Genomic DNA, 17,854 nt, shown 5'->3' with positions numbered 1-17,854 from the left:
CCTTTTGTGAACTTGGGACAATCCTTGAATTCTAGGAGTGTCCATTCAATGGATACAGAATTTGTCAGTAATTTAGGATCTCAAAATTGTACTTAATTCATTCATTTTGTTAATACTTGGACCACTGAATGCAACTGTTTGCATAGGAGAGTGAAAGTGACATCTGCTGGTCATTTTGGATCCATGCACGTGAATATAACTTTGACCTTGAAACCCTTTGAGCACAAAACAGTCTAAATTTATTCTGCATCAAACATGAGCAGAATTACAACCATGGAATACTACTTGAGCACCACCAAAATTGTTGGGTAGAGTTGTAATTTACACAGTGTTAGCAGATGTCAGTGCCTTGAGAGAAAACATACACTGAATATTTTGGCAGCTGCAGAAGCTATGACAGATGTGTTTGCATTAGAGAAGGCCAGTCCAAGAATATTTCTTGCAAGAATTATAGGACTGAGTTTTGTTAGCATTAAAGTTTAACAGGTTATCCTTTCCCTGTTGAAGTTCACAAGAGATAATGGTTTTGAGTATTGGATATAGTTGGGCACCACAAGTTTTGTCAAATGAAAAAAAAAACAGGAATGGAGTGTACCCTCATTGACTAAGCTCTGGATAGGATCTGAAGTCACTGAGATCAGTTCATTTATGTACAGGAGGAAGAGAGCAGATAAAAGTACTCCTGTATTGGCAGGGAAACTTGAGGAGAGGAAACCATATACCATGACAAATATTAAGTGATCACAGAGAAAGCTGGTGACCCAATTGTAAAGAGTAGAAGACAAACCACAGGATAGTAGCTTGCTGAGCAGGTCACTATGCTAGACCAGATCAGATAACTTAGAAATGTTCAAAACAAACCACATGAATTTTTCCAAACCTTTCCATAGCTTGAATTCCAAAGGTGGATAGTGTATGCTAGATGATCAGCTGTGGATCAAGAGTGATGAAATCCATATTACTGGCCGCAAATGATGAAGAGGGGTTTTCTGTTGATGACATTTTTTCCATGGTTTTTGTGAGAACCGAAATCAGAGCAATTGGATGGTGGTTTGGTGGCTGACTTTTGTTATCCTTTTTTTTTGGAATGGGCTGAATGTAGGTTTTTCCATGCAATAGGGTAGATGGCAGTTGAGTAAGAAAGCTTGAAAAGGCACAATAATATAATATTAGCTCTGGAGCACAAGTTTTTAGCACAATGGATGGGAGAGGGATATCAAGATAAGATGTCTTACTTGTATCTGAGTTATTCAGAATTCTGTTTTCTATCTAGCAGAAGATTAAGAGTGACATGGAGTGAGCATTTATTGCTAAAGTGGGAAGAACTTTGTATTGGTCAGCCTTCTCTTTGGGTAATGTTACTGTATTACCATCTGGATACAAGAATGATGGAACCATGGATGAGCAAACATTTCCATTTCCTTTACCCAAGGCCTTGGGCAAGGGAAACAAGAAATCCCATTCTTGTTTCCATCTTAATTTTTGTCATAAAATGATTCTTCACATGCAAACTTTTGTTTGTACATGAAGTAGCTCTGTGAATAAGCTATCCATGCATAGCTTATTCATAGATTAGTTGACTTCACACGAATAATATGGAAACACATATTTGGTTACTTGCACATGGAAATATGATTTCTGCCATTTTCTCAGCATCTCCACAGGCCTAGCTCACAATGATGAGCCTTCAAAAAAAGGTTATGGGTAATTGAAACAAAAGTTTGGGTAATAAATTATACACACCTAAGAATGGAGTATGTTGTGCATTATGGAATACACCTTAATGTGGCATCGAGTACTCCTCTACATATGAATAGCCTTGTCATGAAAACATTTTTTCTCGAGCATGTGCAAAATTTTGTTTGCTTCCGCTCATGAAAAATAAGGATAAACACAAGAATATAACTTATTGCCAAGTATAGTTTATTCCAAGTGATTGATATATATATATATTTATGCTGATCATATCAATTACACGAAAAGAAAAAACTAGATTTCACAGCAGCTTGTGAAAAAACTAGTTTTTTTCTGTTTCTAAAATATCTCTCATTATTTTTTCCCTTCCATCTATCTTCCTTTTTCATGAAAACTTGCAGTTTACTGCTTTGCAACTGTGCAGCACATAGAGGTTTTTTTTCTTTTTTTGAATGTGTGAACCCAATCTATGATGCAAAATCTATCATCTGCTAGCAACATAGGTTAGTTAAGGGTTATATCAGGCCTCCAATAACCAGAGTGGTTTCATGCCAAAGGATGAAATTCATCTGCTATTTAAGACCTTATCACTTAAAATATAACCAATTCATTATGTGCTATAAAAGCTTTACAGTTAAATGCATAATAAAAACTAGACCAATGAACAATTATTCCAAAACTTACTTGAGTTGTAGTTAAGTTGGCACACATGTCACAAACACTCTGTACATCTTCATCTGATTTCCGAGCTTGTAAAAGTTGTGATGCCTGTACAATTGGCTGAAGTGTTTCTGTCACTTCTGTGTGCTGCATCTTTTGGTCCCGACACCACTGTTCTAAATGGCTTAGATTATACCTGAATAAAAAATAACCATGCTAATGTTGATTGCGAATTTTAAAATAGGATACAGTACCAATACTAAATTCATCTATATATTATTATAAGCTATTAATAACACCAGTAGTTATGAAATAATATATAGACATGATACAAACCTAAGAGCCTCAGTATAAAGAGCCAAGAGGCTCTTTATATTAAGGCTCTTTATACTAAATAATGAGGGATTTATTATCCCCTTAACTTAACAAACCTAGTATACTAAAAATTTTATTATATTTTCAAATGCTCATTTGACAAAGCAGTGCTTATATAATTCAGATTTACATACTGAACTTAGATTTGGTATGATGTACATACTCTATATTTTAATACCACTTCAGTGTTTGTTACATTTTAAAATGTCTGTGGTTACAGATGCATACTTGAATATAACTGAAAAACAATTATGAAACAGCTTTTAAAGTCAAGAACTATAACACATTTCTATGTTGTTATATCATTATATGACTTTCTGGAGAAGGCCACAGGAGCGAGGCATGCAACACAATGTTTCAGGTTAAATTGGAGGCAATTACTTCAGTCACCTATGCAGGAGTTGGATGAGAAAAATATTGTAAGAATGTCAGCTTTACCTTTAGGTGATGTTACAATACTGCCATCTGGATGAGATAGAGGAGAAGGAAGCACAGTAGGCAGAAATTGCACCCAACAGCTTTTGCAAGAGATCACATGCATGACTGTCATTGGCACAGGTGGAAAGTTTGTTACATTTGTAGGGTTCAGCATAGATTTTGTATGCAACTCGAGGTTTTTTTTTTTTTCTTGGACTTCCATGGCTTGGAACTGGACAGGAATTATGAACAGAGTGAGGAATGAAGATTCTCATTCCAATATGGATAATCTGTCACATGGTCATTACAAGTGTCTAGATGTGGAGAATGGAATGACCATGGAGACGAGGAGTAAAATTCTCTGAGATCATTCTACTTAGCATCACTGATTATTTATCTCTGAAAGTTGATCACATACAATGTAATTAACCGAACAGTGAAATAATCATTGTTTGGGTAATTGCCTTGCAGAAGTCCAACCCTACGTCCAAGGCATTTGCCCATGTGCAAGGCGGAGGTAGAAAGAAGTAGGGGTTTGAAGCGCCAATGAAATTTTATTTTATTATTATTTTTTTTTTTTAAGAGTTGGATAGTTACTTTCTAGTATCTTACCAAAGTTTTCTTTTGTCTAATCCTTTTTTTTTTTTTTCACTTGGATTGTTACATCAAACCCTGCCGAGAACCCTGAAAATTACTGGCTAACGGGGCTATGCCAAACTAAATTCCATGAAGAGCATCTGTTCTGATCACAAACTTACTACCGCATCCGAGGTAGCCGACGTGTCAAGAGCTGCAGCCCAGGATCTCAATGAGAAATGTGCTATGAGGACTCTCAACATACTTCAGCTAAACATCAATAGCACTCAAAAAAAGATGGAAAAACTTAAGAACATTTTATACAAAATAACATCCACATTGCATGCTTACAAGAAATGAAATCAAAGGCTATTCGACATTAAGGAAAGACAGACTGGATCGTTCTAGCAGAGCTCTAGCTATACTCCCACGGAGCAAATACATCAAATACAGTGGTATCTCGCTAATCTGAACTAATAAAAACCATGCTCATTCCGATTAGCGAAAAGTTCGGATTAGTGAATTTTCTCCCAAGAGACAACAATAACTAGCGTTTAAGACAAAAATAATCAGATTCTAATGGTACATCAATTTAATTCTGTAAATAAATGAAGTAACTGATAGAAAAAAAAGCTACTGTATTGTAATGAAAAACTTAAAAAATAACACAAGTTTGTTTTAGTAAAAAATTTAGTTTGTATATATCTGTATTGTTGAGGATTCTGATTTAATAAAATTGCATAGTTCAGTACATAACTTAATTTGCGTAAAAAATATCACTTTCTTGTACACAACACAAAAAAAGTTTCCCAAAATAACACAAAAAAGAGTTTTATTTCTTTGTAAAAAAAGTCATTGATTTTCTTTTGCTTCTTGAAAGCTAAACTATTTTCAAATGCTTCTTCTTAGAGCTGCATTAGCAATAAAATTTTGTGGAATGCCGTATCATTCTGCTTAGCACATTCTATACCATTGTCGCACCCAGAGACAGGGACAAGGGGCCCTGGCTCCCTCCAAAAGAAAAAGGAAAAACACCAGAAAAGTTTCCAAAAATCTTTTCCTAATTAAAATTCTTTTTTTTTTTTTTTTAAATTTATGTTGTGTCGTATCTTCTATTTCTCTGCTACTTATGAATTAGCGGTCACATAAGGTGGGAATACCTTATAGCTCTCGGGAATCCTGGCCGCTTTGAACGCAAGGCGAACGAAGTAGTGCTCGGGTTCTACTTCGTTTGCCCGAGCAGGGCCAGAGGAGATAACTGGTATTATGTACTGGCGATCAGTGCAGATGCTCAGCCATAGCTCGTATACAATGCACAGTGTGTATTCTCAAATTGTCTACTCAACTCCCCCCCCCCCCTCCCTCAAGATTAAATCTTGTCTGCTCGGCCCCCTCCAAGTTTAAATCCTGAGTGCGCCACTGTTCTATACACATATTTTAAAACTGTCAACTTCCTCTTCATGTTTTACTTTTTTTTTCTTCGAGTTCTTTATCGTCAGCATCATCTTCTAATTCATTCTCTAGTGTCATATTTATATTTATAATTTCAGCATCTGATTTGATTTCAAATTCACTTTCGGTTCTACCTGTAATCCATTCCGTAACATCTGTTTGTGAAATTTCAACATCTGGATTTATATTTTTAACAAATTATGTACGTTTTGAATTTCCTCTTTTTGTGTATCATCATAGTTATCTTGGTAAATTCTAGAAGACCACATGACGCTTGAACTGCCTCAGGTTCGACGGCTTCCCAAACAGTAGCAACTCAGAATGCTACATCCTTAATTATTAATAGTACACAAAATAGTAATATGTAATAAATAAAACTTTTTTTTCTTTCAAACCGCAGTTCGGATAACTGGAGGGTTCGGACTAAAGAGGTTCGGATTAGCGAGATACCACTGTATAAAGAAATCGTATCAACTACAAACAGCAGTATAAATAGTAACACAGAGACTCAAGAAGTCAAGATATTTCTACCAAAATGCATCATTACAATAGTCAATGCATATGACTCAGATAACACAGATATAAATACAGAATTACTTAAACAACTAAGTCAATGTCAGACACAAAGATTCCTTTTAGGAGATCTAAATGCCAAAAGCCCAACTTGGGGCTCCCCACAACTAGATCGGAAAGGAGCACAACATAATTGATGATCTAAACCTTGAGATCATAAACAACAAGCAAAATACATATGTCAAAAAAAAAACAAGCATAGAATCAGCATTAGACATCACAGCAGCAGATTATGAAACTGCGAGTCTTACTCAGTGGAAAATACTAAAGAATGCCATCAGTGATCATAAACCTATTATCACAACCATTAATTTGCAACATGACCAAAAACCAGACAAAGAGATCTTGGAACTTCAGAAAAGCAAACTGACCTAAATACAAACAACTATTAGAAACATATTGCACTGGCACACCCACTAGAAAAGAACTTGATCAGCAACTACTAGAACTAACTAACAACATACAGAAAGCTGCAAAAAATTCAATTCCCAGAGGTCTCAGAAAAAACAATTGGGTTCCATTTTGGAAAGATCACAATATTATTATTATTACGGGCAACTCCAAGGGGTCCTTAGACTCATCGAGGGAGGCCCTAAACATCATGTCAAGAATAACTATTTAACATCCACACAGTATCTATCACACTTTGCCTTGAACTCATTCACAGTCATAGCACCCACAACAGACTATGGCAGCTTATTCCATTCATTCACCACTCTCCAAGTAAAAAACCTAGATCTAACACCCTTGCCCAGTTTCCATGGATGGCCCCTAGTCTTCCCACCACCAGTCCTGTTCTGAAAAATATCCTCTGAATTAATCTTATAGAAACCCTTCCTCCTATCAACCAATTTCTGCAACCCACAAATCTTCAACCTGTTCTCATAAGGTTCATTCCATAGACCTGCTATCATCTTGGTCACTCACCTCTGGATCCTCCTCCACCTCCTCCCCATCAAGAAACCCTGGCACTCAGATCTGGGCACAGTAGTCAAGATGGGATCTTATCAAGGCTCGATACAGAGAAACAATAACTTGCTTGTCTCTGTTAGTCAGTAACCAAGTGATTTGATGAGCTGATTTAGCCACTTTTGCAATGTGCCCCCTCAACTTAATCTCCCTATCCATCAACACTCCCAAATCCCTGGCCTCATCAATCTCCTGGAGTACAGTTCCACCAATGTGGTATACTGTTGCTAATCTTTTCACCCCAAAATGCATAACCTTACACTTTGCCACATTAAATTGACATCCATTTTCCTTAGCCCAGTCCTCCAATCTATCCAAATCATCCTGCAAAATTTTGACATCATGTACATTCACTATTGCTCTACCCAACTTTGCATCATCAGCAAACAAATTAACAGTTCCTCTCAGATCCTTTCCTATATCATTAATGAATAAATTAAACAGCAGTGGTCCAAGAACAGAACCCTGCGGCACATCACTAGTTTCAACCTTTAAGACCTATTGAAGAGACCTCAATAAAGGTCGAAACTAGTCTGGGTTGTGGCCCTTCCCTTAATGCATAACATTATACATATCCACAAGGAGATGTGTTTTGCATTATGGGAGATACTGGGATAGGAGTGATGTTAGCTTGGTCCACCTTTGCTACGAGTTGCCTGGTGTTGTACTACCTTATCCCAGTCCTGAAGATATTTCCAGGTGCAAACTTTGTTTGCTCACACTTGGATAAAGGATTAAACTAAATTTATTATAGTCTAACCAAGTGAAAAATAAACTTTCAACATCTTTCTCTAAATCCAGAGTAATTTAATAAAAAGGTGGCACAAGGTGGTTTTGGTAACTCCTATAGGTAAAGATGACCTCGCCATTGCTTCTGCCTGGTATCTCCACCTCTGGGCCTGGCTCCCACTGAAGAGACCTCAATAAAGGTCGAAACTAGTCTGGGTAGTGGCCCTTCCCTTAATGCATAACATTATACATATCCGTAAGGAGATGTGTTTTGCATTATGGGAGATACTGAGATAGGAGTGATGTTAGCTTGGTCCACCTTTGCTATGAGTTTCCCAGTGTTGTACTACCTTACCCTAGTCCTGAAGATATTTTCAGGCACCAACTTTGTTTGCTCACACTTGGATAAAGGATTAAACTAAATTTTTTATAGTCTAACCAAGTGAAAAATAAACTTTCAACATTCTTCCTTCTTGTTCCTAATACTCCTGGCATTAGTATACTCGAAGTGCAGAAGCCCATTAGTCCCACCCGTATCTTGATGCCTCATACTAACTATCCTATTCTGATTTGTTGTCCTTCGTACTAGCTCGGGCATATTATATACATTCTTACACTCAACCGCCTCACTGATGTCTGCATATCCACTCCCCCTCCCCCCCAAAATGGCTCTAGTTTCCCTGATTCTGCACATTCACTTTCACTTCATTCAGCAACACTTTTTCCAGTCTCCACACACCAATATCAGTGCTATGATCACTGAAAGAGATATTATCAACAATCAGTTAAAACAACATAATACAGAAGACAACAGAAAGAAGTTAATAGAAATAACATAGAAGATGAAATTTCTAACTGCAAACAAAAAAAGTGGAAAGAATTCTGCAATAGACTAGATCCAAGAAAAGACACACAACACTGGAACATCATCAGATTATTAAACAACACAACACTTCTGGATGCTGATGACTCTTCAAACACAGTCTCCTCAGGAACCAATACAGCACCAACAAACAAACAGATGGCAAATTTACTAACCAAACATTACTCTAATGCAAGCAAGCTGCAATACAACAAAGAAGACAAAAAGTGCAGGAAAATTGCAAAACATCTGCTAATACAATCCAGAACCTATCCTTCTCAAGACATCTTTACTCAGGACCTCACAATGACAAAATCAAAAACAACAATTAGTCAAATTGACCCTGACAAATCACCCAGAATTGATCTTATCTTTGGACGTATGATTAAAAACATGGGAAAAATAGCCAAAAACTGCCTTCTGAAGATATTTAACACCTATTTGGAATGCAGGTAAACTACCAAAAATCTGGAAAACATCAGTCATTATTACCCTTACTAAAACCTAACAAAAATCCTAGTGACTGTAAAAGCTACAGTCACTAGGATATACATAAGACCAATAGCTTTGACTAGCACTCTCTGTAAACTAAACGAAAGGCTAATACATACCAGACTTATGAATTGGCTCTTAGAAAATAACAAGATCAACTTCTACCAAACTGCATACAGGTCTCAACACAGTACAGAAGATCAATTATTTTATCTTTGTCAATCAAGTCATAGATGGCTTTCAAGAAAAACCACCAAAGAAGACAACAGCAATTTTCTTGGATCTCACAGCTGCCTATGATCGCGTCTAGAGACAAACGTTAATAAAAATTGCATACAAAACTGGAATAAGGGGGAATGCATTAATTTGGATTTCAGATTTCATGAAATGAAGAAAAATGAAAGTAAAAGTTAATGGAATTTATTCCAACATGCATTGAACTTGAGCTGGAGTCCCACAAGGTTCTGTTTTAAGCTCATTCCTATTTCTCATCTATATGAACAACCATCCTCCATCTCACATAATACATGACACAAAAGTAGCATGGTGGCATGCAGATGATATAGCATTCTGGCACACAAACAGTAATCCTCAACAATCTGAAAAAGTCCTAAATAATTCAATAAAAGGCTTACAAAGATGGGCAAAGGAACTTAAACTACAGATAAACCCATAAAAAACAAAACTGAGCATCTTCTCCACTGATAGAAAAAAAATTCACAAAATTACAGACAATTACAATTGCAAAAAGGCACAATTACAACCCTCAAATCAAAATATATAATACCAAAATAGAAAAAACAGTCTCCAAATACTTAGGCCTAACTCTAGATAATGAACTGAGATTTACAACTTATATTACAAATATAACTAATAAAGCTCTCAAAAACCTTAATGTCATCAAAAGGCTTTGTGGAACAAAGTGGGGTGCAAAACCAAAGACATTCAAAACTATATATACGACACTCATACGGCCTGCTATGGAATATCCTCATCAATCTGGACTCCAGCTTCTACCAGCTCAAAAGAAAAACTTGACAGAGTACAATCAAGAGCAGTAAAAATTATATGTGCAGTCTCATCCGCAAATAATTTAAAAGCTCAACAAGAGTGTGGGCTTCACATAACTGAAGACAGAAGATAACTCTCCACAGTTAAATTCACTAACAGAATCAGGAGCCAACAACATCACATCTCACTCAGGACTTTTGATGCCTGGACAAGAAAATCTAGACTAAAGAGATCATCTATGTTACAATATGATCAAGAAATTGGAAAACAGATTGACTTAGGGCACCTACCCATTGAAATAAGCAAAGAGCCATTCTTTTCCATTATTCTACCAAAAAACACAATGATAAACTTAAATCTCCTTGAACCTTGTTCAAAAAAGGATTCACAGCAAGAAAATAAAAGAAAAGGACTTGACACTATACATCACTTAAATAATCCAAACCATGTCATTGCCTACACTGATGGATCATCTGTGTAGGCAATGACACCCATTATCACTAACTGATGCTAACTCTGTCGCCTAAATAAGATTGGCAAAACAAACCATTAAGAGGAATTAAATTAGTGAAATTAATAAAAATAGAGAAATAACCACAATCATCACCAGACTAAGGATGGAACATTTTAAAAGCATGAAAATTCAGCCAGACGGTAGGGAGTTATGAAATGCAAAAACTGTCCAGGAGTTGAACTAACACCTGTCCATATTTATTCTTGTCCAGAAATTGCTGCTCTACAGAAAATTGACAACAACCCTAGCGAAAATCTCTACTCCATCAAAGTTCAACAGATTGCCAAAGCAGTTCTACAGATCCACGGTCATATTTAGAAGCTATTCAATGGACTCAACGATGACAACAACAACAGTGAAATAACCTTCCATGGAGATATCAATGTGTCTAAGTCAAACTGGCCCTCCTTCTCCAACCTCACAAACTAAACTGTTCACCAATATAAAAGAATATTGAATAATCCTGTCCATTCTCCCAACACACCTCGGACCTGTTCTAAATCCTCTCCCTCCAAATACTCTGTTGATTCTGACTATACCTTTGTTCATGTTTTTTTCTACAGAATGTTCTCCTAGCTGATCATATATGGCACCATTAACCCTCAGATAATTGCATCAGCTTTCCTGATCCAAGTACTTACTTGACCTAAGTAAGTACTTGGATCAGGTGACCTAATAAATGAAATTATTCTTGCTGGGATGAGAGACTACCCCCCCCTCACACCCACCCACCCAAACCCTTAAACCAAGCCTTGGCTTCCAACTAGATGTGTGAAAGCAAAGTAATCAAAGCTAAAAATTTAACATACAGTAATCCCTCGATTAATGCACCCCCGATTAGTGCGTCATTTTTTTTCGATACCCAAATTCGATTAGTGCGCCTACATACAGCTTAAAAATAAATGTTACAGATTTAAAAAATTTTCTATCTAGACATTTTTATGGCTAACTATTTTAAAAAATCCACTTACCAGAATGAAATAATTTAGTTACCGATTTAAAACATTTTACAAAGTTATTTTTAATGGCATACTACACTACTTCCATGTACACTATGTTCCAAATTTTTACCTCCAAAATTTATGTCGTCTGCTATAGTAAGCCCACAGATTCGAGACCTTCGACACTTCTGTGCATGTCACAAAAAGGAGAATCCATTCCGATAATAGGTCCTAATAATAAACAACCCATCTTCTGGGACGAGTTGTTTATTATTACACGTCAGAAAATTAACTTCTCTTTTATGATCATTGTAGTTTTTAAAGTGGTAACTATTTTGCTTGTATAACAGCTGGGAAATTTTATCTATAAAGCACGTGATTTCGCATGTTGGTGACCAATTCGTACGTCCTTCCTTTCTTTCTCCCCTTCAATGATAATTGAAGGGGAGAAAGAAAGGAAGAATGATAATCCAAGAGTTAATTAAATCTCATTCTGAAGAACGGAGTGATTCTGACCTGCTAAATTTAGATGCACAGCGGGAAGATTCCAAGGAATATGAAGAAAATTTAACCACTGATAGTCAGCCAAAAGAGATTTCACAGAAACAATTTGAAAATATTTTTCATACAATCGAAGTTTTTAAGCAGCAATGCTTAGAGGCTGACCCCGATGAAGAGAGAAGCAGTAAAATTTGCAGAAGAGTAGAAGAGGCAATAGGACCATACTGTCAGTTGTATGAAAAAAAAAAAAGAAACAGAATGCCCGCCAAACTACATTAGCTCAATTCTTTGTTAAGAAGCAGAATAATAAATTTCTTTCTGAATATGTTTTATTGACTTTCAGCTTCATGGTTTTCCTTTAACTAGGCCCTGAGACATAGCTTAATTCTTTTATAAAAAAATTAAGGTTCAAAAAAGAAAGTTGAGGAACGAATTATACTTTTCCCCATAGGTTATTATATTCGATTAATGCACCTGTTTTAAAGAACGCATTAGGCACACTAATTGAGGGATTGCTGTGCAGTCAGTGGTTAAAGTTAAAAACTGCAGTTTCTCAACCACCTTATACTACAGCCCATAACAGCAAACAAATTATCAAGAAATTCACAGCAGACTTCATAATGATCAGCTGCACTAAGCAACTGAACTCTTGCTCAAATTATGGTGAAACCTTCTGATCCCCCCTGCCAAGGCTATTGTGCAATAACTTCTAGGGATTACATCTTTAGGGATTATTACCATTGTACCTTTAGAATAATAGAGAGAGAGAGAGAGAGGTGGAAGCATGGAATAATGGTAATAATCCCTAAAGATAAAGCAGGCCTCTTGGCATCAGTCTTTTATTATTCCGTCTTTTATTATTTTATTATTTATTATTATTGCTTTTACCATCTGTCATACTCATCTGGTATTTATCCAATGGAGAAACAAGATTTTATCCACTTCAGTAATCTCAAAAAGTGATGGAGGTCATCAACAACCAGCTTCTTTACCATAAAGAGAGCATCAGTTAATTAGTGATTACCAATATGGATTTTACTATTCTCATTCTACTTCAGATCTTCTAAAGAAGCAACTAAGTGAGTTTCTCCAAATATTTTGCATGACTTGTATCCAAAGATAAGTAAGATTAGCAAGAAAATATTTGGAGAAACTCACTTAGTTGCTTTTGATATTTCCAAGTCAATGGAGTCTAGCATTAAGGTCTTCTTACCAACCTATCATGTTATGATCTCCATCTCTTCTCTTACTAACATCCAATCCTACTCATAGTTTTGCTGATGATAGTACTTTCCATTTTTCTTCATTCATAAAACTGCATAGTGCTCAAATGACTCAAGTTTTAAGATAATCTATGACCAACGTCTTAAACGTCCTAACTCCTTGCTGTTTCTCAAGTGAGGCAAGGATAATCTTGTGAATTTTAATGCTACGAAAACATAATCATGTCTTACTTCCTGAAAGGAAGACAATTCCCTGCTCTCTCTCACTTTTGATAACATTCTGTTCACAAGGAAGATCAGTTTTCTTTCTTTGGTCTGACTTTCACATTAACTTATCTTGGCATAAACATTTTCATCCTCAAAAAAAAAAAAAAAGCTCGGTATTATTATTGTTAAGAGAGAGAGGAAGTCAGGGATTCATCGAGGGAGGCCACATACAACACTACCGTATTTCCCCGAAAATAAGCCCTAGCATGATTTTTCAGAATGCTCGTAATATAAGCCCTACCCCAAAAATAAACCCCAGTTAAGATCGTCAGCCAGCCGGACACATTTAGTACGCCATTGCAACACACGACAGACGTATTGAATTATAAAATAATAATATTAATATATAATTAAATATAAATAAATAATATTATTGATATTAATACTTAAAATAAATGATAATATAAATTATAATTAAGTATTTGTAAATACCTAAGCGGGTACCTTTGGACGAGAGGTAAATACCTATGTAAACGGATGAACTCGAGACTTATCACCGAATGACCAATCGGGGTACAGACACAATGCATGAATAACGTGCGCACTTGATAACGAATGGACTTTGTTGTGTCTAATATCAATCTTCATAATTCAATACATCAAGTGTTGTAACGGATGTACTTAATGCACTCGTGTGAAATAAACGTTTTCTGAATTTTGGTGCCTGCAATTTTTTGTCGCTTTTGTGTGGACCATCATTCTTAACTGTCATCATTTTTGTTGTCACTCCTGTCTTGTAAGTCTTCAATTAACACTTGCTTTAATGGTAGATTTAAAGGGAATAATATTTTGACAAGATGAGTGCAAAAAGAAAGACCTATTCCGTCGAGTACAAGAAAGGAATTATGAGGACTCCTGGGGCAAGAATCTTATGGCTTTCTGCAAAGAGAAGTTGGATCTCTGAATGGTCCGAAAATGGCAAGCAGAGTACGATAACCTCAGTCAACACGTGGAAGAGGGAAATGCTAAGAAGCGCAAGTGTGGATCAGGTCGGCAATCATTATTTCCTGAGCGGGAATGGATTTACTGTGAATGGATTGCTGACAGGAGAGCCAAGGCTTTGGTTGTGCACAGAGCTGATATTCAAGCATTTGCCCTTGCAATGGCACCACAGTTAGAAATATCCCCAGAAGAATTCAAAGCATCACAACACTGACTGGATGGCTTCCTTCAGCGATATGAACTGTCTCTAAGAAGATCGACAACACCGTTCAAGCTGGAAGCTACTAAAGTTATTAAACGTGTACTTGCATTCAAGTCCTTTACTGAATAATGTGCAGTTGATGTTGAATAACATCAACTTTTCCAAATACTAACTCTCCAACATGATTGCTATGGATGAAACTGCAGTGTTTATGGGCCAAGGATCTCAAACGACAATTGATCAGAGGGGAGAGAGCCTTGTCAATCTACATTCCCTCCACTGGCTATGAAAGTGCACGTGTTACCTGTATTTTGGCAATTCGTCTGGATGGAAAGAAAACCCCACCTCTAATCATCACTAAGGTCTAGAAAGATAAGATTGAATGTGTTTCAGGCATTTATTTTCTTGAAACTGAAAAAGCCTGGTGCACACAAGCAGTTATAAGGAAGTGGATCAATTTAATGTTGCCACTTGTTTTGCGAGGTGGCCAAAGCGGTCTGCTAGTCTGGGATTCAGCCAGCACTCACCGTGCTAAAGACATGAACTTCCTTGCAGAGAGAAGAAGAGATCAAATAATGATTCCAGCAGGAATGACTGCCTATTTCCAGACTCTTGATATTACAATAAACAAGCCATTCAAGGACCATTTGCGCATGGAAATCAATGACTACATTGAAAATAGAATGGAGAGAAATCAACATGGAAACATTGTGAAGCCTAGTCTGCAAGAGGTTGTGACTTGGGTTGAAGAATTCACGGGATAAAATCACTGACAGCTGTGTTGCCAATGCACTACGAGCAGGCTACATGGACAAGAAGTGCTCATTTATGGAGAGCTCTATTGCTGGACATGAGAGATTGGGGCCAATGGTTCTACAAGAAATGGAGTTGCGAGAAACTCAGGCTGGAATTCGGGGTTTGGAGAGTTATGACGATGTTCCAGAAGATGACATGACTGTATTTGAATAAATGTAGATTTTTGTACATGAATAAATAAGACATCCCCTGAAAATAAGCCCTAATGAATCTTTTGGAGCAAAAATTAATATAAGACCCAGTCTTATTTTCAGGGAAATACGGTATCATACTTATTCTTGAATTCATTCACACTGCTTGCACTCACAACATCCAATGGCAATCCATTCCAATCACGCACTACCCTATGAAAGAAAAATCTAGTCCTAACCTCCTTCTTAGCAGCATTCATTCTTAGCTTCCAAGGATTTCCCTCTTGTCCTTTCCCCACTCTCCATAAATTGAAAAATTCCATTAACTGAAATCCTGTATGAACCTCTGCAGTCTACAAATTTTCAGTCTGTCTTCCTAATCAGTATTCCACAATCATGATATCATTTTTAACACTCTCCTTTGCACTCTCTCCACTATATCAGAATCACAACAGAAATCAGGAGACCAGACTTGCACACAATAGTCCAAGTGAGGTCTTATCAAGGCTTTGTAAAGAGGCAAAATGACATCCTTATCTTTATGTGAATGTTCATTCAGCATTGCAATTATCTTTTGAGTTGTATTTGCAATCTTTGCTACATGGCCCCTGAATTTCAACTTCCTTTCTACTAACACTCCAAGATCCCTAGTCTCATCAGTTTCTTCTAGTATAATCCCACCAATATAAACGACATTGGATATCTAATCGCTCAAAAATGCATGCCTTTACATTTACTGATGTTGAACCGACATCCATTTTCCCATGCCCACAATTCCAATCTATTCAAATCATTCTGCAAGTACTGAATATCAGCAGCATTCCTGGTTATCCTACCTATCTTTGTATCATCAGTAAATAGCTGTATGTCACTTGTCAAATCCTTCCCATCAACATTAATGTACAGATTGAATGACAGTGGACCAAGCACTGATCCTTGTGAATGGTTACCTTTAATCTTGCAGCCTGACATCCCTCATATACCACTTTTTTATATCTGTCAGACAGCCATCCTCTTATCCATGCTAATGTTCTATAATCCAAGCCCATATACTCCAATTTATGCAGCAGTCTACCATGCTGTATTCTGTCAAAAGCCCTTGAAAAATCCCAAAGTATCATGGTATATCCATTCTCCTTGTCAAGTTCAATGGGAATCATTTTTTTAGAACGTTAGCAATTTGCAAAACATGACCTTCTCTTAGTAAACCCATGTTGCTCATTGCAAAGTAGAGATTCACTGTCAACCCATTTCAGAATGTGAGCACTAACCAATTTTACTTCACCAACATTCCTGAGATACTAATTGGTCAACAGTATCTTTGTATCCATGCATTCTTTCTATTCTTGAGGAATCTCCCTGTTCTAATACCTACATTAAACAGACTAGTCAAAGGAATAGCCAGTTCAGCTGAATGCTCTTTTAGCACACGTGCTGATATTCCATCAGTTCCTATTGCTGAATTCTTATTGAATACTTCGTCCTCAGTATTCTTTTTTTTTTTATTCTAAACATTACTTCTCTTCTCAACTCTTCCTAATGGCTTATAAATCCCAAATCTGGCCGAACTCAGAATACTGTCCTTATCAAGGCTTTGTAAAGAGGCAAAGTGACATCTTTATCTTTATCTGAATGTTTGTTCCAGCATTGCAATTATCTTTTGAGTTATTATTATTATTACGGGCGACTCCAAGGAGTCCTTAGACTCATCGAGGGAGGCCCTAAACATCATGTCCATCACAACTATTCGACATTCACACAGTATCTATCATACTTTGCCTTGAACTCATTCACTGTCATAGCACCCACAACAGACTCTGGCAGCTTATTCCACTCATTCACCACTCTAAAAGTAAAAAACCCAGCTCTAACACCCTTATTAACCATACTCTTGCCCAGCTTCCATGGATGTCCCCTAGTCCTCCCACCACCAGTCCTGATCTCAAAAATATCCTCTGAATTAATCCTATACAAACCCTTCAGCAATTTGAATGTCTCAATCATATCTCCCCCTTTTCCACCTATCAACCAATTTCTGCAACCCACAAATCTTCAACCTGTTTTCATAAGGTTCATTCCATAGACCTGCTATCATCTTGGTCACTAGCCTCTGGATTCTCTCAACCTCCTCCCCATCAAGAAGAAACCTAGGTAACCAAATCTGGGCACAGTAGTCGAGGTGGGGGTCTTATCAAGGCTCGATACAGAGGAACAATAACTTGCTTATCTCTGCTCCTCAAAGTATTCTTCAGCATCCAAGTGATTTGATGAGCTGATTTAGCCACTTTTGCAATGTGCCCTCTAAACTTCAACTCCCTATCCACCAACATTTTTGCTACATGGCCCCCTGAACTTCAACTTCCTATAGATCCCTAGCCTCATCAGTTTTTTCTAGTATATTCCCACCAATATAAACGACATTGGATATCTAATCACTCCAAAATGCACGACTTTACATTTACTGATGTTGAACTGACATCCATTTTCCCATGCCCACAATTCCAGT

At 36.9% G+C, this 17,854-nt stretch overlaps 1 protein-coding gene across 3 annotated transcripts in view; it reads right to left on the bottom strand.

Moving 5' to 3' along the window:
• The window catches only part of didum (dilute class unconventional myosin), a 696,374-nt gene that overhangs the window by 11,424 nt on the left and 667,096 nt on the right, over positions 1–17,854 (bottom strand). For all 3 annotated transcript variants that reach the window (XM_090402302.1, XM_090402303.1, XM_090402304.1), the window contains one exon: positions 2,380–2,551. In XM_090402302.1, coding sequence (XP_090258428.1) covers positions 2,380–2,551 — 172 coding nt within the window. The remainder of the gene's footprint in view (positions 1–2,379; positions 2,552–17,854) is intronic.

This window comes from Typopeltis vanoorti, chromosome 13, assembly GCF_054136105.1.
Source record: "Typopeltis vanoorti isolate ZY-2024b chromosome 13, IOZ_Tvanoo_1.0, whole genome shotgun sequence".
Classification (NCBI taxonomy): Eukaryota; Metazoa; Arthropoda; class Arachnida; order Uropygi; family Thelyphonidae; genus Typopeltis; species Typopeltis vanoorti.
This window is presented reverse-complemented; position numbering and strand designations above follow the sequence as displayed.